Genomic DNA, 23,062 nt, shown 5'->3' on the forward strand with positions numbered 1-23,062 from the left:
GTTCCTTGGATGTGGAATAGTATCTGTTTGACTTCATACATGCCCGTTTATGTATGGTCTTTCTTGCTTTAAATATGTTTGCAGCCAATTTTGTCCCAATTCTGGCTCTTGGAGTTGTGATCACATCAAGATTTTGCTTCCATATGATGCCAGGGTCCATCCAGTCTTTCACAACGTCTTTAACAGTAGAGGAGAAAATAAACTGTGTGTAGGATGATTCTTCTCCTTGTACTTGTTGCCAGCTTTCTAGCAAGGACTTTTTAATTGGGATTATCTGGGTTATCATTATTTTTATAATATAGTGGACCATGAATTTGACGAACTTTTTCATATGGCATTTTTTTTTGTCACCTGTTCTTTCTGATATTCACATCATTGTGGACACGCTTTCTGGTGTCCTTATTTTTAATTTTCCCATCTGGTAGTTTAATCAGGTCCTTCATAGTTTAAGTTATGACAAATAGTGAATGACACCTATTTAGCTTCTTTATATCACATTTCCCAGTTTTCTGATTACTAATTTCAAATGTGTAGATTCTCTCACATTCCAGCACTTAACCTATTCCTATGCTTATCTAGTCTGGAAGATGAGTTTCCCATTTTATACCATAAGGGTTTAGTTTTCTAACAGCTCTGGTCACACAACAACACACAGCAACTTGATCACAACCTAAAGGTAAAGCTGAGTACTGATAGTTCTTTTGATGATGGAATGATTTTTATTTCATTTATTGCTTCAAAGAAGAACTGTAAGAAATAGGCAGGACAGGATTTTTGTCTCAAAATGCTGTTGTGGTTCCCTTTCATTGTATCCTACTGATGTCATATGGATAATTTTGATCTTACTGGTAAGTTAACAAGTCTGAAGGTGCTTGCTGCTTGTAATTTCCAGGATTGCTACAGAATTTTCAGAACGTATAAGTGTATAGTTATCTTCTTAACCTGAGGCTGACTTAGACAACAAGTCTTTGACATCTTCTGTTGTTATTGCTATCCTTACAGATCAGTAGAACAGCCTGAACATAATACTAGTCTAATGTTACTAGAGCAACATAATACCCTTCTTAGCTATTTAAATACTTTGTGGCACTTAAATCCATTGAGATTCAGTAGTGTATTTTAAAGCTGTTATGTCAGCTCATTTGCTTTCATTAATCTCCACAGGCAGCACTTCACATTATTCTCTGTTTCTTCTGTATGACACTGGTGTCCCTTCTATTAAATTGGTATTTCTCTGACACTCTGGTTAGCTTTTTTAGCTACACCAGTTTACAGCAGTAAAAATACGCAGGTCAAAAGTTCCTGGATCACCTTTCTGCTAAGGTAGTTCCCAGTACTGGAAAAATTATGGGATCAGATATGTACCACTGTGAGTACAGGGAAGGAGAGAACAACTTGGTGATCTGGATCTCTGAACAGTTGTGAAACTACACCTTAAAAATGGCCTTAACTGTTATAAAAGCTCTCTTTAAAGCTGGAGGATTTACTCAGGAGCTAGTGATTCAGTATTCCCTGGAGCTTCTGAAACAGTGGAACTGAAAACCCCTACATGGATTGCCAGACTGTTCTTAATTCTCCATAGCTTCAAGTTATCTGTTTGGAACAGAGTTGCTGCTATTTTCTAGTTGATATACTTTAAAAAGCTCAGTTAGAGCTAACATGCCACCTTATCAAGTTGTTATTAATTCTGCCTTGAAGTAGTCTACCAAGAACTAAGTATACTTCAAGTTGATCTTCTTGGGAAAGCATGTATCTAAAAATTTTAGTCCATAAAGCTTCTGAGTAGCTTTTTTCTACCTCAAATTGATTTAAAATTGATTTTTCTACCTAAATTGATTTTAAAACCATTGGGGGGCGAGGAGGGTTCCTTTCCTGGATCTAGTGGGTGATAGTCACATACCCGACAAGTATTTGTGAAAAGGATCAAGTGTACATCATAACGGACTTCTGAGTTGTAGCTGAGGATGCGTTACCATTTGGTGCAGTGGTGGTGTACGTGGGCTCCATTGCTGCTAGCTATGCAGTATCTCCTACAAGGTAGTGCAACTATTTTCTTGATGGAACATGGAAAATTCCCACTATGAGAAAAGAACTTAAGACACACATGCAGTCTCTTAAATTCACTGTGGAAAGCTGGAGCATGTAAGTTTTCTAAGGCACCTTCGGTTAGCGCTCTTACTGATATTTCAAGTACAATAATATTGCTTGACAGGTGCAGTATAAACCTTCTTTGGTGTTCCAAAGGTGGATTTGAAAATCCTAGGAGCCTACAAGTTATGTTTTTTGGTCACAATCAAGATAATTATAATGATCCATTAACATGCACCCCTAGTTGAAAATAATCAAGGTGGGGTGGAGTGAAAGTGGATGTGAAAGGACAGAGTGATAAAAGGCTGAAGCTGATACAACAGAAGTGTTGGAAAAGGATGGCTGTGGGAGGAAAACTGTTAATGAATTAATGCATGGAGAAATAAAGCAGAAGTAGTGCTTTGAAATACTATTACAAGGACTTTGTTTCAGGTACAGCGTATTCACTTAGAAAACACCCCTTTTTATTTTAAATAAAAGCAAAATCTTTCACAAGTGTCTTGTGTACAGCAAGCTATGCTGTTGCTGTTTTACAGTTAACATTGATCGTCCCTTTCTGGGAAAATCATAGATATGCAAACAGTAAATAAATAAATAAATAAATAAAAAACTGAATTTGAATCTTAGTTATTTTACTGCATGCTTCATATCCATCTCTTTATCCATTCATTATTGTTTTCTCTTATTTAGGAAGCTGAGCAAGCAAGAACAGATTACTTCATTAGGACATTATTACTTGAATTTCAAAATGTAAGTATGTGAAAAAAATTTCATCTTTCTCATTTTTCAACTTTGATTTAATGATTGGTCAAAAGTTCTTAAAAATCATACAATGGAGGGAACTGATCAAATCTCCTTACTTTTTTAGGTGCTGGTTGTGTATGTAAATCATCAGTGTAGAGGTGATGTTGAAAGTCTAGTATATAAGAAAAGCATAGTGAAACTTTTTTTTCCTCTGATGTATGTTCTTGGTTAGTCAAAGTAATATAATCTTTAATAGCGTGTGTTAACTAGAAAGCTGCTGTGAACCTTGCAGAATTTTACTCGTTACACAAGCTGAAAACATGACTACAAACTAAATCAGACTTGTCAAAAGAAACTGTTTCTTTTTAGTCAACTTCTTGGGTAAAGTGTAAGTATTTGTTAGAATTCATCCCATAAACTTGTATTTATTGTCCAGAGGGTTTTACAATGTTAAAGGATATTTCTGATGCCCATTAATATGTTTGTACTGACAAATAAAAATAAAGCAAGAAGGACAATGTCATGATTTTTTCAAGTTTTCTTTCTCTTTAAAAAAAAAAAAAAAAAAAGTACTCTGCTCTATGGAGTTCAAATATTTCTGAACATACAATATGTTCTTGCAAGTTAAGTTACGTTATCTTCCTGCTTGGTAAACTTCTGCAAGGGAAACAGGAGAGTGGTGTGTAGTTATATCCAAGGGTTAAGATAGAAATGTACTTTTAAAAGAGAGCTCAGGACTTCTGAAGAGTTTTATCTTCAAGAATGCATGTTTGGTAAGCCAATTCACATACAGTATTTGCTGGCAGTTGAGCATAGTTATAATTAGTCTCTTTATAGAAAAAAATAGTTCATTCATCTTGGTTAAAATCTTGTGTCTCAAAGAACTGCTGTAAATCATGAAACTGACTGGATAAAGCTAAGTATCAAGTGTGTTGATTGTATATAGGATTTATCTGTTCAGTGAAATAAGAGCACTTGCATTCTCCTATAAGGGTTAAGAGCGAATGAACTTAAATGCCAAATTTGGGGTGGCAGTTCATTTTTCTGAAAAGTAAGCCAGTAAAAAATAAATGAAGAGCTCTCCTGCAAAACCACAAAGGTTGACAGTCTGCTTTAAAGGATACCTGTCATCTTGATTGGCATCCTGTAATAAGAAATTGCTTATTACAAGTTAGTTTCAGTTGGGCTTATTTTCTTTAGCGGTACTTTGTTCCGTGTCAATGACAGATCACAACAGTTGTGAAAACCACTTAATAATGAAGTGGTGTTTAGCACGAATTTGTGTTAACTGCAGCTTCCTAGGTGTTTGTAGCAAGACATGAATTTAAGCAGTTCATCTTGTAGTGTTTCCTGAATGCTCAAAACTGACCATGCTATGAAACCTTTTATAGCAGCAATTGTCTGCGTAACAACTGTGGTTTTTGTAACATTTACTGAAATGGTGCACTTAATTTCTTTTCAGTTCTGTTTTTAAAAACCCCAAAGCAGAACCTAAGTTATTTTTAATACTTGAACTTTATGAGAACTGGCTACTTCAGAAACTGTAGCTTTTCTTATAGTTTGCTTGCATATACTGTAAATGCAAAACATATTCTCCTACAATTTGACTCCTACAATTTCATGGGATGCCTGTGTTACATGAAAACTGCAGCTTTTTCTTAGTTTTAACATGTTTTTGGTCTTAGCCCAGAGCCCAGAGTTTACTTTCTTTTAAGGAGTAATGTAGGGCTTAACGAGATACATTGATGTTCAACCTCAGCAGCTGATAAAATGACCTTTTTTCAAACTTACCTAGCAAATTTGTTTCAGTATTTCTGTGAGGTTTTATCTTCCTGTTAGAAACAGATCTATGCTGCATAGATGGGCAGTGAATTGTCGACTTTTCATCTTATCTTGAAGAATTGTAAATATAGGCTTGAACTAGGGAGGAAAATATGTGTTTGTGGTACAAATATCCTCTTAAGATCACTTTCCAGTTTTCTAGAATAAGGGACAAGACAAGTCCCTTCTGTAAACTTTTCAATGGAGTAGCATTCAAAATGCTACATGGAGGGTAAAAAATAGAAAAGGTTATAACTACGTAAGTTAGCATATAAGTTATTCCAATTCCTATGAGGAAAAACAGCTTGAAACCTAAAGATTATTTTAAATTAAAACACCAGGTTCTTTCTTAAAGTTACAGTAAAAAAGGACTATGAAGGTTCTTCAGAGTTGTTTCTGACAGTTCTGCAGATGTGAAAAATCAGTCTCTTTAAATGTAATTAACTGGAAGTTCTTGGTGGACCATAGTAGGAAGCTGTAATTTTTCTTCTTCCCCGCTGATGTCATTGGCTTTGCATAATCAGTTGCATTTCTATATAAATTTATTTTCTTAGACTGGGTTTTCTTTTGATTTTGCTAGCTATGGTGTTTTCACTGGTTTGATAGTGTCCAAAGTAGCTGTTTCAGGTGTAAGATAAGTTTATGTGCTCATAGACCCACAAGTTTGCTTTAAAATAAGTGCAGTAGAGGAAGAGGATTTTCTTCTGAGTGACAGAAAAGAAATGCCATGGAATGTACCCCCCTCTGATAGGCGAGAGGGGACAACTGGTATCAACAGACACGAAGGCTGAGGTACTCAACGACTTCTTTCTCTCAGTCTTCCCTGCCATTCAGGCTTCCTGAGCCTCTGGGCAGTGGCTGGGCGAGCAAAGTCCCTCCCACTGTAAGTGAAAAGCAGGTTTGAGACCACCTGAAGGAATTAAACAGGTACAAGTCTATGGGGCCTGATGCCATGCATCCCAAGGTCTTGCAGGAACTGGCTGATGGAGTTGCCAAGACTCTCTCTATCATGTTTGAAAAGTCCTGCCAGTCAGGCCAAGTCCACAGTGACTGGAAAAAGGGAAACATCACTCCCATTTTTAAAAAGAGTAGAAAGGAGGACCTGGGAAACTTACAGCCCAGTGAATGTAGCTCACCTCTGTGCCTGGGAAAGCAATAGAACAGATCCGCCTGGAAGAGATGTTACGGCACGTGCAGGACAAGGAGGTGATGGGAGCCAGACAGCACAGCTTCACCAAGGGCAAATCCTGCCTGACCAATCTGGTGGCCTTCTGTGATGGAATGGCTGCATCAGTTGTCAAGGGAAGAGCAACCAATGTCATCTACCTGGGCTTCTGCAAGGCTAGAATCCATATCCAGATGGAGGCTGGTGATGAGTGCTGTACCTCAAGGGTCCATCTTGAGACCAGTGTTGTCTAATATCCGTGGGATCGAGTGCACCCTCAGCATGTTTGCAGGTGACAACAAGCTGAGTGGTGCAGTTGGTACAATGGGATGGTGAGATGCCATCCAAAGGGACTTGGATAAGCTTGAAGTGGGCCAGTGTGAATCTCATGGTGTTCAGCAAGGCCAAGTGCAGGGTGCTGCACCTGGGTTGGAGCAATGCCAGACGTGAGTACAGACTGGGAGAAGAACGCACTGAGAGCAGCCCTGCAGAGAGAGAGTTGGGGGTTCTGGTGGACAAAAGGCTCGACATGAGGCAGCAGTGTGTGCTTTCAGCCCAGAAGGCCAACTGCATACAGTAATTTCATACAATAAACAGCTTTGATTGTCCAAGCTAATCAAACAAAGTAAGGAGCCTCACAGAAGTACTTATTTCGTAAAAGTCTCTCAAATATTTATTATTTACACATTTCTCCCTCTATCTCCCTTAGGAGACTCGTAGTGTCTATCAGTTTCATTATGTTAACTGGCCTGACCATGATGTCCCATCATCTTTTGACTCTATTCTGGACATGATCAGCTTGATGAGAGAATACCAGGAACATGAAGATGTACCAATTTGTATACACTGCAGGTATCAAGTACATTTATTTTTAAAGCTTATATACTTTTTTAAATTTAGAATTCTGGTATGAGTTGCACTAGTTTTCGTTTTCTAAGAAGGAATGTTTGCTCGTGTCAAAACGTAGCTCAAAACAATATAGTCCTCATGGCCTGAAAAATTCATGCCACAATAAAATTTGATTGTTTCAGCTGAAGACACAATACCTGTCATGAGAGAATTACTCTTTGAAAAGGAAGTAGTTTTGTGGTTCTTAAGACATTTAAATCATCATTAGGACAAACTATAAAGATCATTGCAGGTCATATATGGAGGAACATATATATTTCAACATGGAAACATTTATCAAAGGCTCCTTTTGCAATATGGTAGGCTACAGAGCAGGTGCAGACTAATCACCACACTTTAGCTTCTGAATGGCAAGCCTTTGCTTCCAAGCAGCAATTTCATCCTTGACTTGAAATTTGGCTAGCAGATATACTGCTGAAACTAACCTGCCATAAAAATGTTTTGGCAAGGTGATGATAAGTTCTCTGGGAAGTTTTTGATTGTGATATTTGAACCTTTTCTTTTTTTTTTTAAACAGCAAAAGTTAATGTATGATATGTGGGAAAAACTGAATTTAAATTAGTAAGCCAGATAATAATCAATTGTTGGAGGCTTATTTACTCTTTATAACTTGGTTGTTCTCTACAAATGTAGAAATCTACTGCATGCTGTTTTAATTTGACATTATAAGTAACTGGAGTCTAAACCCAAAAGGAACTTCTTTAATACTGAGATACGTTTCACTTCGTCCTGTTTTTCTTGAATGTTAGTAAAACTTTACAACCATATAATTCTAATCCAACAAAAATACATCATTACAACTTTATCTGTAATATAGATGCATTCATTCCATTATAAAGAATAAATGTGATTGTTAACTGTCATTTTTTGTAACTTGCTTATTTTCTGCTTTTTATCTAAAACTAGATACGATTCTGAATCAGAAAAATGTGGGGACTCTGTGAATGTGTTGTTCTTATACTTTTACAGAATCCCTACTTTTGATGTAGTGGTAACTAGGAATAATGTGAGCAATAAAAATGTCAACATGGAAACATCTTCCATGATTGTGGTTCTGATTGCTGTGAAAAACTTACATTAAAAACTAATGTTCTATTTTGCACTGCTACATGTTTGATTTTAGTGTTATTGTGATACACTGAGCAAGCTTAAAATAATAGTCAAGGGATTTAATTTTCTTTTCCATGTGGACTCTGGAAACATAAAAATTGTAGTGTCTTTTCAACTGTTTAGAGCAACTTCTAACATAACAAACTGTTTGTGTTCGTAGTGCAGGGTGTGGAAGAACAGGAGCCATCTGTGCCATAGATTATACATGGAATTTGCTTAAAGCTGGGGTAAGGAATCTTTTTTAAAAAAAAAAAAAAAAAAAAAAGAAATTTTGTGACATTCTATCATTTCATAACAGTGATGAGCTCCCAAACGTACTAAAATTGTGCAATGTTTCAAAACATTCCAAAAATCTTACAACAGATTGGATATTTAGTTTCATCTTTCATCATTTTTGCTTTTGTGTGAACTTACTTTGTTTTGACAGTAAGTTTTTATCTTACAGAAAAGTAGTTGTAGAATCATACTGTTTGAATATATTTCAATATAAAGTGACTCTGAATTGAACCTTTTCAGCGTCTCTGGTTAATCTTGTAGCTTCTGAAGTCTCAAGATTTCAAATGTATAGGGATAAACAAAAATACTGGGATTTCTAGGTTATGCAACATCATTATTGTTCAAGTGCCTTATTAATCCCACTTGCCATCAATATAAATTGGATGTCTCATTCTCAAAATTCTTTAAGTGTTCTTATCTGGTCTAAAACAAATGTTTAAAACCAATTCTGGAGAAGAATTGTTCTTCAAAAAGAATTCTAAATAGCTTCGAAGTCCAGAGAACAGATTGTCCACACCTACATAACTCAGACATGCAAAAGCTGATAGACAGCCTAAAGTGTTGCTGTTCTTACAAATAATTGTCAATATCATTGACTTCCTTCTGTATTTCAGAAAATACCTGAAGAATTCAATGTATTTAATTTAATACAGGAAATGAGGACGCAAAGGCATTCTGCAGTGCAGACAAAGGTACAGTTTGAAATGGATCTTTCATACCATCATTCTTTTAAAGATCTCATGCACTAATTTTTATCTCATGACCTACTCTAGGAGCAGTATGAACTTGTCCATCGAGCCATAGCACAACTGTTTGAAAAGCAGCTGCAAAAATACGAAAGCTGTGCAGACTGGAAGATTGCAGATGGAGTGGTATGTATCTTTCCCATATGCGTTTCAATTACTTGTGGCTGTTAGATTCTGATAACAGTTTTTGCTGTAAAGTTGAATTTTTAAGATTGTGTTCAATTGCACTAGGGAAGATGCAGAACTTGGACTACAAGTGTTTTTTACCTGACTATGGAGTTACACTATACTTAGCTTATGCTGAAGACTTGATTGTAAAAGTTATGTCAGGTAATTGAAAGAATAGTTACCATATATACCGAATGTAACTGCATTGGGGAAAGCTAGAAAGAATTCTAGCATGAATGAAACACAGGACTTCGGTGCAATATCTAAATTGAGAAATGTGCTCGTACCTTGAAAAGGTGATGCTAGTTGACAGCTGCTCTTTGTTCTTTTGCATTGACTAGTATTAGTTACTGCAGAACTGGTATCTTGATAACACATTAAATTTTGTCTAAGCATGACCTTTTGGAATTTATCTGTTAAATAATATAATGAAGAGCAAATTGAAATTAAACAATCTACATGTGTGTATGAACTCTACTTGTTCAATCTTTATCTTAAACTCAAAAGGCAAAATCTTCATCCAGGTTTTCGTCTTCTGCTCCCTTTTCATAGGAACCCAATTTTAAACTAGTAGCCAAGCATTAATCTGATTCTTCAGCTGAGAGCTGGGTATTGCATGGTATTGTGTGCTACATTGGTCCTGTCCCAACACAGCCTTGGTGTAGCTGAGCAGAACTGGTAATGAGTGATCATACTAAGCTGTCACATGGCGTTGAGGTAGTGTTTGCACTGGAACATGTTGGGGAAAGGAAAAATAACTTAAACGCCTTTGTCAGGAAGTTTCTTGCTCTACCCATTTAATAAAAGTGGAAAAGAAACTCAAAAATATATACTAATTAATGATCATGGCATTTGAGGATTTTTCTTTACATCTTTCCTTTTTAAACTTCATAGTCCCTGATTTATTTGTTTTTATTTTTTTAATGTTTGATATATTTTCCAGTTTACTGCTGGGCACTACATGAAAAATGGCTTGTATAGTCTGTCTTTTCTTTCTTCCCGTGGTCCAAAAATGCATACTGCCCTTTACCTTTGTTTTTATTCAGGAATTGTTGTAGCTTCTGTAGCCCTTTAAAGGGACTATTAGTAGTGTCTTGAAGACCCTTTGAAATATCTGGAGTCATGAAAGCAATTTTAAATCTGAAGTGGTGAGGACTTTTTTTTGGCCCTTACAGTAAATCACGAAATAAGAGATTGCCTTTAACACTCAAACACAGTATTTTCTACAGCTTTCTCAAAGGCTGGACGTACCGCCTTTATTATTTCATCATATTGAGAAAAAAAAGTTTTATTTTAGGGGTTTAGCTTTTCTATATTGTTCTTTCTAGAAAGCCTGAAACTTTTTTCCTTCCTGGAAAGAAAGGCATGCATCATTTTATAAACTCTCTTTAGAATCTGTATCAATTCATGCAATAGTTCTCAGGTCTGGAGTCGTGAAAAGAAACTTTGTGGGCTAAATACAATATGGATAGGATAGGCTGTTTTAATTTAAATGAGTGGAGTTTGATATTCAGCCTAGCTGGATTGTAAATTCTCATTTTATTTCTGATGAATGAGTATGATAACCTTTGGAAAGTGCAGATATATTGGCTTTGTACAGAAGGTTCCTTCCCAGATCTTATTCTGCCTAGCAGAAGTGAGCCTTTACTCTTTTGCACCAAATGTACAGGAAGCCATTTTCCTGTTAGTAGGTTGGGTGAGAAACATTCGAATTCATATATAGGAATAATCGGATTATCTTAGGACAATTCATCCTGAGCATGTTTTGGTGGTAGGAAATCCATAACCCAGCAATGAGTTTGTGGATGTCTTTGTTGTCTTCTGGCTTTGGAACTACTTAGTTTTGGAGCATATAACAGTATCTGAGTGGTGGTTTATATTAGTAACAGTTAAAAAATCTGGATCACAGTTTATAGTGGTCACATAGCCTAACTATATAAATTAAGCTGTTTTAGTGGAAATTGTCATGACAGCATGCTGGCTGCAATGTTATGGTAGTTTTCTGTCTACAAAGTACAGTTTTAGTGTGTAGGGAAGCTCCAGTTACTTCTTTCCCCCCACTGTAGTTGTCCTAATCCTTGTGCAGTGTGTGTGTATTAGAAATAGTAGCTATGACTAACTAATATATTGCAGTGTTTCATCATTTATAATCTAAGCTCCTTTATTTGTTACTTCAAAATAGTGTAGCAGTTTGTGCTACACTGCCAGTAGAAGCGATGGGATGTCTGGATTGTTCTGCTTCTCAAAGGTCAGTCAGGAAAACAAGTAACCATTTACATGTACATGGTCATTAAGAGTATCACATTAAGAGCGATTAATAGGATCATGTTCAGGGTGAGGTCCTTAGGTATCTCTTAAAGATGGACAAAAACTATTTGTGTAATTAAGAAACTTCTTTGGTACGAATCAAAATCCATACTTTCTCAAAGATGCTATAGTGACTGTGGAATCTTGTACGTGTGAAGGGTTTTAATTGTATTCTGTGAAAATGAATCCAAATAAAAGAACATGCCTACTTCTGATATAGTGCTGCTATAGGAGGCAGTACGGAAAGGTGAAAGACGATTTCCTCTTTTTCATCCGATAGATTTCTGATAGTACTCTGAAGGGCTGGCCTACTCTGTAAGGTTTGTTCCATGGTTTTATAGTCCAATTGTCTTTCCTGCTTCTAGCATTGCTTGAAACAAATTGAGTTACTTAAGCTTTGTAAGCAGAGTTTGCCAGTAACATCACAGTAAAAAGTTAATCTGATTGGCAATGGGTAGTGGCATTCACAGGGAAGTAGCTTAGACACAATGCCGAACGTGTGTTCCGGTGAACTTGCCAACTCTGCCCTGCTGGAAACAATACCGTAAAAAGTCAAACAAAAACAAATGAGCAAAACAAAAGCCACACTTAGTGGTTAGAATTCCGCTAGAATTCTATTTTATAAATGCAATTTGATGAATTCAAAACCTTGTAGAAAATGTACTTGTGAAATAGTGTAATAATTGTATACTATTACATTAAGTACAGTAGCACTTACTGTGAATTGCTTACATGATTTAAGTGCTCTTAAAATAAGAGTATGGAAAGCACAAATTATATGAGGAAAAGCCTTCTTCAGATGCCAGGAAGCACTTTGGACTGTCCCAGCACTAGACAAATTTCAGGGCAAAGATTCCTTTGCTTCTCAGAAGCAGGGAATCCCTGACCAAATAAGAAAAGACTCAAGTGCTAAACTTGATATTCACAACTATTCCTTCTCTCTCTCCCTCCCTCAAATAGTAGGACTCTTAATTTCTCAAGTGATTAAAATGGAGCAGAGTCTGGAACGTGGCCCTCCCTCCATTGAAACTCTTGATCATATTGCCATGTATTTGAAAGTCAGTCCATCTCTTTTTTTTCCAGTACTGCTGTAGAAATATTACACTTGGTTTTGTGTTTGGAAGCTGAAACAGATGTGAGCTGATCAGTGTTGATCATCTGATAAGATCTCAATCAATATCGTATGTGCTTCTTGAGGGGCATCTCCATGACCTGAAGTGAACCAAGGTTGTCTTGCAAAATGTGAATCAGATGGATTTCCATCGAGTTGGATGTCCTGTGTGTAGGAAAAGGAAAATAGATTAAAGGAGAAGCAAACAACAAAAATTCTACTGTCTGTTGAGAAATGCTTCTTGTTGAATTTTGTCACTTGACAGTAAGAAACATGTTATAGTACTTAAAGTCTTTGTGCTGTACCCTCATCCACTAAAAGAAACTTTATTAATAAACATTTTCCTTAAAATATGACATTTCTAGTACTTAAAGTATCTCTTGCACTTTTTCCTGTAAAAGTGGCACAATTATATTACTGTAGTGGTTTGTGCTTTTAGAAGCCGTGGAAAAAGCAGCTGCTGTAAGAAGAATGTGGATGTTCAAATATTAGTGGTTTGGAAACTAAGTGAAAAGACTTCACTATTGAAATTCTCTTTGCTGTTTTGCATCTTGGAAAGAGATTTTTAGTTGTTATAGCATTGTAAAAAATCTTGTGTGTCTTCAGAGACCTTCAACTTGCTGCCTATGCTCAGAAAGTTGTATTTAATCTGAGTTATTTGAGTGTATTACTTCAGTCTCAAATACTTCTTTTATCTGGTGATGCTCTGTGGTTCCCATGCTGCTTTATGATAAGGGAAAAAGGAAAATCTAGATTCCTTTTAAGGGAAACCATGAGATGACTTCTGGAAGAGTCTTTGTATTAAATTTTATAGTATTTCGCCAGTACAAAAACCTTCTGAGTGACAGTAAAGGTTTCTATGGTGAGTTTCAAAAGAAAACTGTGTATTGCATTTCCTGGACAAAGAGTTCTTGAATTGTAGGCAATGCCTGTGAAATCTCAGTTTAAAACTGATCTTCTATTTACTCAAAGTTAGTGACAACTCAGTTTTGTAATTCAGCCACTGGAGGAGAGGCAGATGGAGAAAGGGACCCACCCTCAGGAGGAGATAATAGCAAAATTTAGGTCATCTGAGCAAGCTGCATTCAGAAACTGCATTTGCCATGAGAATTCCTTATTTATTTGCACGGACACAGGAACATGAGTTATTTAGTATGCATTCTTGCAGACAAAATAACCTACACTTCCCATCCAAGTATTTGGCTTTATGAAATACTGCAGTGACAAATAAAAAGACCGTATGTGTATAGGACTTAACACTATATCTAGAAATTCCTAGCTACTGTGAGCATTTGTCACTTGATATCGCTTGTATCATGGAATTCGCTCATATCATGGGATTCACTCACATCATGGGACCTCCTGAACTGTTCAGCATCTGATCCTTGTAGAGGTAAACATGCAAAAAGCTTCTATTCTTTTGTTTCCCCACGTACTGTTGATGCTTCCATTTTCTTTAAATGAGAAGCCTGCCACAATAGGACAGGTAAGAAAGCAGGACATTTTGCCAAACACTTACTTAATTGAATAAATTGCATATTTGCTAATCCATTTAAAAATACTAATAATTCTGCACAGTGACCCCTGCAAAATACATACGTTTTACTTTTTTTCTAAGCTGATGCTTTTCTTTTTCAAAATTGTATTCTGCCCTAAAATATAACATCTGTTTAGAGAACCAACAGAGTGCTGACTGATGCCAATAAGCTGTGATTAGGAAGGCTGGAAGGCTTTTCCTTAATACTGCCATCTGCTCTTCTTAGTGGCTGAGGTCATCCCTGAGATACCCTACATTCGCTTTTCGAGTTGTACTTCTCTCTGTGCTAGTTGTTCGCCATGCTTACCAATACCCTTATTTAGACATGTGACTGAAGGAGAAATCTGAGAGTAGGTATTGCTCAAGTATGCTTAAAATGCTGGTTGTTTGCTACTGCTCCTGACACAGAACTGGGAACAAGTAGCAGAGTGGCACTGAGTTCAGTAAGCTGGATTTCTTAAGATAAAAGCAAGGAGAAGAGGTCCAGTAGTAACTGAGCACAATCACTTAAATGCTGCAGTAGCATAACGTTAATGTGATGACTATTTTCATTCCTATGTGGGTTAGCATATCTGGCTACTGCCTTCCTTTTTGTCATCTTCAGCCTTTTAAGTAAAAATCCTCTCCTTACTAGGATACAAGTTGTGTTAAAGTAAGTGAAGCCTTCACAGAATCATCAGTCAGTGGAGCTAATTAAGCAATGTAGTGAAGTTCCTCTTTTTTGGTGACAATTCCTGTAACGTTCTTGCTCCTAACATTTGAGGTTGGACATGTTTCTAAGTATATCAAAGTGTGTTTTACTGCTAGTAGCAAAAATGGTGGAGCGCTGCCTTGTCCCTTGGGTTACTTTTGCCTGTTTCAAGCAGAAACTGAGCTTCTCACTGTATAGATACAGAGCCTAAAAAAAATCCAACTGGCATATGTTAGTTTCTTTAATAAGCTCTTCCTTCTGCCTGGGAGAAAAGTGTATCTCAGGCAAAATTCTGTTTGACAAATGTTTCACTTTGCAAAGAGAGCAGGGATGCAGCTGCTGGTTTGTATTCTGGACAAGTTGGTCTACATTGCAGCAGGCACACCCTCTCCCTTGTCAGTAACTCTTAAAAATCTAGTGCTTAAACATGCTATTTGCGTTCCTTAGAACTTTTCTGCTGGTGTGGAACTGGACCAGAATACTTTTCTGGTTTGTTGTAGGGTGGAGAAGTTAGTGGCAAGGGTGGGAAACATTCTCTGTGGTGTCTCACTCTACATTCTCTGTGCCTGATGAAGCTTTAAAGTGCTGTGGAGAAGCAAGGCAGAACATCATGCCCTTCTCCAGGATGCAGTTGCATTAGTTGGTTATAACTCTGCTTGCTGATACAGGGTCTTATTATTGCAATCTTGATGCATTTAGGGCTATCCGTAGTAATGACTACATATGGGAGAAGATCAGAGATAAATTTGCACATCTTGAGGTGAAGGGGACACAACCAGTGAGCTGGAAACAGAATTGCAGTTATGGGATACTGCGAGTGTCCCCATCTTTGGCACCACCCTTCTGAGTGCTGCTGCGCCTGAAAGTGGGCAATCAAGTTAGTTTTTATGTAGGTTAAGGACAAAATCAGTCTGCATAATTGCTCGCAACTTGAAGCCAAAAATGTGGAATTGTTTTTTTTCATATTTGACAGGAGGGTAGTAGAAGGATCAGAGGTCCCTGGTAGCATCCCCTTCCATCAATGACTAGAAAGTGATAATAGACTTTTATTTTTTTTTAATTAGCATATCTGGAGTAGTTGTGGCTAAATTTCAGAAGTTCTCTGGGCACTTAATGTTTTTTCATGTTGTGGAATGCTGACAAAAGACATGCAGGCACAAAGATACCCTTTCAAAATAAATGAGGTTCTGCTTTAAATTTACAGATCAAGCATGGCATTAATGGTACTTTTTTCTTAATATCTCATCAGCCATTTCAGTTGCTGTATTTACTTGAACAGTGGCTTTTTGGGCAGTGTGTTGTATTGTCAGCACTTTTAGCTGAGAATAGTGATTGTTAGGGTGGTGCTGATGTGATAAATCTCTGAAGGTGACTTGATACCAACGTAATCCACTGAGAAGCTAGATTGATACAAAAAGCAGTGCATTAAATCTATTTAAACCTAATTTGTTATGCATTTCACTTTGAGAGCCATCCAATTGATAATAATCCTTGTGTAGTAAGGTACAACATGATTATCTGATCAGTTACAGCTTTTAGTTTATGCATTGCCAAAAATTGTTACTTAAAGTATTCAAGTGATGGAGGTTTAAAGAGGAACAATTCATTGTGATACACACTCAAAAAGAAGTGGACTATTGGGCAAGTTGAGCAAGAGTGGAGCAAGTTGGTCACGTACTGGAACAGGCTCCCCAGGGACATAGGCACAGCACTGAGCCTGTCGGAGTTTAAGAAGGTTTGGACTGTGCTCTTAGTCATATGGGCTGAATTCTTGGGTAGACCTGTGAGGAGCCAGGAGCTGGACTCAATGATTCTTGTGGGTCCCTTCCGACTTGGAACATTTTATGATTCCAAGACTATACTTTAATGTTGAAAATAAATAAATAAATAATAATAATAATAATCTGGAAACCAAAAAGGGCAAAACTTGGTTTGGAACTCAGAATTTGCTTGTGATGTAGGTGTCTAAACTCCAGATGTAGTCAGTAGAGCCAACTGATCTGTTCCCTTCTTCCCAGCATTACTGGCTGGTTGCTAGAATAGTTCCATGAGGTCTCCTGGCTCAGCACCAGTCCAGCTTGGTTGGCTGTAATGGGAGCTTCAGTTCTGGCCATCTAAATGTAAGTGGCTTTTAGCTACTCACTCCAAAAGAACTCGATAGTTCCAGCAGTGGTCAGCGGGACAATGAAGTCCCTGTGTAATTTGTCTGAAAGGGCTAGCACAATCCACCAAAGCACAATGGGGCATCTATTCTGGAGTACTTCTGGAATATTGCATTTGGCAACTAATTAATAGGAGTGGGCAGGGGAAATTTCAGTGAAGAGCAATAAGGATGATTAGGAGACTTTTTTTTCTTTACGGGAAAAGTTTCACTTGGGTTAGTGTACTGCAAAATAGAATTTGATGATGGACTTCACACTAGCAGCCAGTGATATGGCAGTCATTTTAAAAGGCTAATAATAGGAAGGAAAAATACGTGACATGTTGAATCTAAATTTGTGTGGAGGTGAGATCACTTAGTTATGATTTGTCTTCCAAAGTTGAAAATATTTATCAAATGCAAGTGCAACTATTGGATTTGGAGCAGCAATTAACTCGGGGTTCTTTTTGATTGTTTTATAAGACTGGAGAAGGTCTGTCTGTCACCCAATACAAGCAGGTAGTCTGAAAGAAGGCAGAAGCCCCACTGTATGAACTTGATTTTGTGCTTTGAAAAATAATACACCGATAAAAGATTTTTTAAATTTATTTTAAAGCACTTCTCAAAAAAAGCTCCTTCAGGGGAAAGAAAGTGAAATGTGTATTGAACTCAAGATAACACTAAGGTCCTCCTTGGTTTTGTTTGATCTTTTGCCATGGCATGTGTATGGAAATGGTTTATCAGCCTTAGAGTCTTGCATGCTCTGTTTATATAGAATATATATACATTCTACATAACTAGAGATGTATAAATATGTACAAATATGTATGTATATATCTTATATACTTGTGGTACTCCTGAAATGTGATTGCCAAATAAGTTAAACTTATTGTAGACAAATAGATGATTTGAAAGTGTTTTAGAAGTATATGTTAAACCTGACTTGTAAATTTATGGTTAGTAAAAAATTTAATTTTGTTACTGCATAGTAGATTAATTTTATGTTATGTTAACTGATTGTACAGGTGAAAATTATTAGACTGACTAGAAAATAAGCGTTCTTAATAGGAATAATTTGAAGGATATAGAGAACCTTGCTCATTACTAACCTGGAAGATTAATTTTTGAGAATTTTCTGTGGTGGATTACACTATTACATGTGAAATGTGATATTTGGTTATAAAAATTGGAAAACATGTAACAATGCTGCAAAATTAGAATTGAAATTAATCTATATGTAATTTGAAGTCTTTTCTATATGATAGTCAAAAAAAAAAAAAAAGTATTGCAATACGCTGTTTTCATGTACTGTTACAGATCCTCAGACCCTAGAGTCAAGTATTGTGCATGTCAGCTTTACAGCTATGAATTAATGTTTTTTTTCTTTTAATCAGGATGAGAATAACACCGAGAATGCTGTCAGTTCTTCAGATGCTCAGAAACAGGATTCTCCACCACCAAAGCCTCCACGGACCCGCAGGTACTTAATTATGAGGACACACTATTTCAAGCTGGCAGATTGACCTGCTTTGTAAACAAAAAGTAGAATTAAACTACTGACACTGTGAAGACTTTTAAGATGGATTTTTTGCTATTTATGAACAGAAATATGTATAATACAAATAGATGTCTTGTAATTGGCTTTGTAAATATATAATCTTAATATCTTCGCAGATCAAAGTCTGAATTTACTAATCTTGCAATAAAGGAAGACAAGTAGACAGACATACCCTTTTATTAGACAGATCTGTTAGATCTACTACATACTTAAAAATAAGCTCAAATAATGACTCAACGTTAATTTCTGGAGTAATAAAGACAATGAAAAAATATCTCTTTATTCAAGAAAAGATTACCTCACAAAAGGACTTTTAGTGACTAGGGTATGTCATCAAAACATTCTTTCTTTTTAGAGGAAAAAATAGTCTCGGCAGTACATTCATTCAAAAGGGGAAATAAAATTCTCTCTAGTTCATGAAATACATAGACTTGCCTTTAAAGAAGTTAAAGGTAAAAGTGAACGGACAGACTTTGTCTACCTGAAATGGGTACCCAACCTGAGCATTAGGCAGCTGAAGAAGCAATCCTGAGTTTGCCTTGCTATCCTAAGTATCCTTGCTAGTGTCTGAAAATATCCTGAGTTGCTTTGCTAGTATCTGGAAGGATGCCCACATCCTGATCTTGTCTGTGCTAAATTATCTATAGTCAAATAGATGAGATTTTCCTTTGGAGTTCCTTCAGTGCTTACCATGTAAGCTAAGCACTGGGGGTTCGTGAAGTTGTAGAATGGCACAAGATACAACCAACCCGTTAATACTCATGCATAGCATTTAGTCATATAAGGAAAGCAGTTTAAGAGTTTAAAAATATAATCTAACTGTGGCAGTGCAAGGTCATCTCAGTAGTGGGAATTCTTGCTTTCAAGTTTTGCATTTAACAGGGCATGAGTGATGTCAGAAGACGACTCTCTTTGAGGTGCTGACAAGAGCAGTGATTAATAAATAAATAATAATAATAATAATAAAATATTCTGAAGTTTTTAAGGTTTGATAAAGGTCTATGTATGTGTTTATGTATTTAAAAATATAATTGGACATAAACATTTGAAAATTGGTGACTCAAAATGGGAAGCAGTGTGCATGTCCAATATTGCAACATCTTTGTTTAAAGAATAAACAGTTTAAAACTGGGTATGTAAGTATTCCACTTCAGACCAGATCTAGAATACTGCATGCAATTCTACTGCCTGTTTACTGAGCATATCTACAAAGTACTAAAGGCTTTTGTCCTATAAGATAGGCAACCTGCTCAGGGAGGGATAACTTATTCTTGTAGTGTTTATCTTGACTTGGAGGTGTCTGGAGGAAGGAGTATGATAAAGTATAACTTAAAACTTTGCTTTTTAAGCTTTTTATGCCTCAAATCCTCTTTTTGGAGGTTACAAGTATTTTCAGGCTATTGATACTAGATCAGTATTTAATTGGAAATTTTTTACTGTTATCGTGTCAGCATGAAGCATCTAGCTTCACTTTTTACAGAGCTTATGGAATCTTATTGCCTCCCCTTTAATTTTATCAACTTGTAATGCTCTATGTAATTCATGTTTGCTGTAACACTTGTGAACATAGTCACTTAGATTGACATGTATTTGCATTTGATGTCAACATTATATATATTTATAATAATTTATAAATTACTAAGATTATAAGATTTTATAAGATTATTACTAAAGTGAACAAGAACAACTCATGCTTTGAGTGCATGCATCAGTACCATATTCTGGAGACTGGCTTTGCAGTTTGATTACTTGTGAAAATCACCTTGAAACTTAAGTCTATGTTAAATTGCTTTGGAGGACTGGGCGGATGGAAAAACATTCTTTTGTTCTTTGTTAGACATGTTTGACTATTTTCAGGTTAAGGCAGGAAGAGCGCATAAGTAATTTTTGTCTTTATTGTTAGATAGAAGTCCATAAATAACCCAAGTTCTTTTGAATTCGCTATTTAGAACTGTACATGGAAAGTTGGAGTTTCTTTTATTTCAAGTCCACAAGAGATAATTGGTACTTCAGAGTTTGGAGGGAGTATCTTAATACATTTAGTGAACAGTCCTTGAAACATTTGTGTGATCATTAGTTCATTCCATTTGGAAAAAGGATTAATTTTAATCAAGTTGGCTATGGAAAATTCTCAAATGCCCACAAAAGATAAGGCAACTTGAAAGAACTGGAGAAGCTGAGGCATAAACTCTAAAATAAAAATGAGGTAACAGCTTCTTGTACTACTGCAGTGTAGTGAAGACCAATGTCATACTCTGAAGGATAAGAGACGAAATACTTCAGCAGTCTGACTTGGCTTTCAATTATGTTTATCCTTCTGTCTGATGACATTAAAATGCAGTACAAGTGCTGTGTAATTCCACTTCACCTCAAGCCCTATGGAACTCTCCTTGCGTTTCCTAAAATCCAAGATAAAAAAACATGGATATTCCTTATTAGTTAGCAGTTTTTAATTTGTATGTCATAAATACATTTAAAAAAAGCTACAAAAAGAGCCTTATAACTAAATTTTACAAGAAAAATTCACCAGTTCTTATTCATTCATTCTACATTATATATATATATATCTATATCTATCTATATCTATATATATAAAATGCACTGCTTAAGTAGAATAATGTGTTTGTCTAGCTTTAACCTGCTTGTGCAGAGTTGAATTTTCCTATTATGAGGAAGGATGTAGAGCTTGGTATCTATTTTTGGTTGATCATAGCAGCCACATTCAATGACCTTGGCATTGCTCTTTTATTTGATAATAAAACCCTATAATATGCTGCACATAATAATGGTGGATTACAAAGTTGTTTTTTTCTTTTGAACACAGGCCAACCTTCATTTATACTTGAACCCTATGGTGCTCTACTTTAGGGCAGCTACTTTATAGCCCTTTTGCATTAAGGCTAGAAGGGCCTTTAAAATATTCTAAAGGTTTAGAATATATTACAGGAAAAGTAGAAATCAAGACTGTCTCTGTTATTTCTTTGGGTTTTGTTTTTTTCTGTGTACATTTTTGGAGTAGAGTTGTGGGGGCTCTTTTATTTCTTTTGCTTGTTTATTTGTCAAAATATTCTTTGAAGCATTCAGCATGATCCAAGACACAAACATTTGGGAAATTTTCAGCAAATTGCAACCTTATTTGGTTTGCGTGCTCCTCTTTTTTTTTTCCCCACTGGTTTTCTGTCCTCCTCCAGACCACGTCAAGCCTGGAGACAGTATCTCACTTTCACAGACTGTGAAAGTAACCTGTGAATAAGTCAGGGTTCACAAATGATGTACTTTCAGCTATTATGTAAATAAACAGCACTCATCTCAAGATTATATTTATAATGAAGGATATTTAATGAAGTTGAAAAGGTCCTAAATCTTTCAGTTGGGTTGTTTAAAATCACAGTGGCTAATACCAGAAAGTATGGAACTCTTTTTGTTGTTGTTTTGTTATGAGCTCTTATTTTGTTACCAATATAACCATTTTTGTGACTTCCAGAAGGAATAAATATGTGCCTTCGAATTTTTTACATTCTTCTAACAGTTTGCTCTAAGATGTTTGTTCAAGATTTTGGGGGTGGGTGCCAAACTGTCTGAGTGCCAAACTTTTCCTGAAACAGGAAATACATTCAACTGCTCTTCCTACCCCCGTTCCGTGCTGTCACTTAGCAAATAGCTAAATGTCCTATGTTCCTAAGCTTTTATCACAGCTGTTCAAATTCTGTTTCTTCAATAAGTCTCTAAATGGTTTTCCAGAAATATGTTCACAATTTCCACACACAACTTCCCACCATTCATTTTTTTGGCCTGATCAAAGCTCAGAGATGACACCCAATGCATGGTTGACCTGTAAGCTGAGAAGCCATTCATTTTGAGATAGTGGGACGTGATGGATTTGCTATTCAGACTGTGCAATAAAAACACCTAAAAAGCTGTCTTGATCACCTAAGAAGAACCCATAGACAGTTACATATGTGGAGTGGTAGTGGAATTACAAGATAATCAGTAACAGTTGCGTGTGCAGAGACATGGTCAAGGTCAAGTTATGAGAAGGCTTTCTGTTTTTTGTCGCACAGTGTGATTGTACAAATATACTTGAGAAATGCTTGCTTTTGCAGTATGTAAATGCAGTGCAGGGTTAATTTGAAGAATTTAATAGAGGAAAGCTTATTTTCTTTTTCAAATGGTCTGACATTCTTCAATTCACTGAATCTTTTCTATCCCAATATTCTCTTTCATGAGCTTTCCATTAGTTTCCCGGTGCTTTCAGTCAAGCTATTTTTACTCTACGGTCTCATGTTTCCCGTTCTTTGGAATAATATTAGTAGTTCATCTTCAGATAATTTTCTGCCTTTGGGGAGAGAAGTGTCTATAGAGCACAGCTGTTGAAGAAAGGGCCCAAAGAAAGCATTATGCATCAGACCATAATGCCCAACATTTTCTGGCAAGACTTCCAGAAATAGCTACTGCCAAGCAAAGACCTTTTAAAGGTATACATATCCCAATGTTTCTGCTATCTAAAAAGAAGCAAAAACATTATTTGCAGTGCAGAATACGTGTGGTGATAATAATATGATATTGTTAAAACAGAAACAATCTGTTACGTGCCCAGCGAAAACCAGGAAATCCTGGGTGGCATCTATTTCCTTTAAGAAGAAGAAAAAAAATCAAATGCTATTTGGTTGTCTTTTTTTTTTTTTTTGAGA

At 36.3% G+C, this 23,062-nt stretch overlaps 1 protein-coding gene across 1 annotated transcript in view; it reads left to right on the forward strand.

Annotated features, from left to right (window-relative positions):
• The window catches only part of PTPN12 (protein tyrosine phosphatase non-receptor type 12), a 75,228-nt gene that overhangs the window by 39,987 nt on the left and 12,179 nt on the right, over window positions 1–23,062 (forward strand). The window contains exons 7-12 of the mRNA XM_084515341.1: window positions 2,779–2,838; window positions 6,528–6,670; window positions 7,998–8,064; window positions 8,728–8,805; window positions 8,887–8,985; window positions 18,208–18,293. Coding sequence (XP_084371467.1) covers window positions 2,779–2,838; window positions 6,528–6,670; window positions 7,998–8,064; window positions 8,728–8,805; window positions 8,887–8,985; window positions 18,208–18,293 — 533 coding nt within the window. The remainder of the gene's footprint in view (window positions 1–2,778; window positions 2,839–6,527; window positions 6,671–7,997; window positions 8,065–8,727; window positions 8,806–8,886; window positions 8,986–18,207; window positions 18,294–23,062) is intronic.

The sequence above is a fragment of the Aythya ferina genome (assembly GCF_964211825.1).
Source record: "Aythya ferina genome assembly, chromosome: 1".
In the NCBI taxonomy this organism is placed as follows: Eukaryota; Metazoa; Chordata; class Aves; order Anseriformes; family Anatidae; genus Aythya; species Aythya ferina.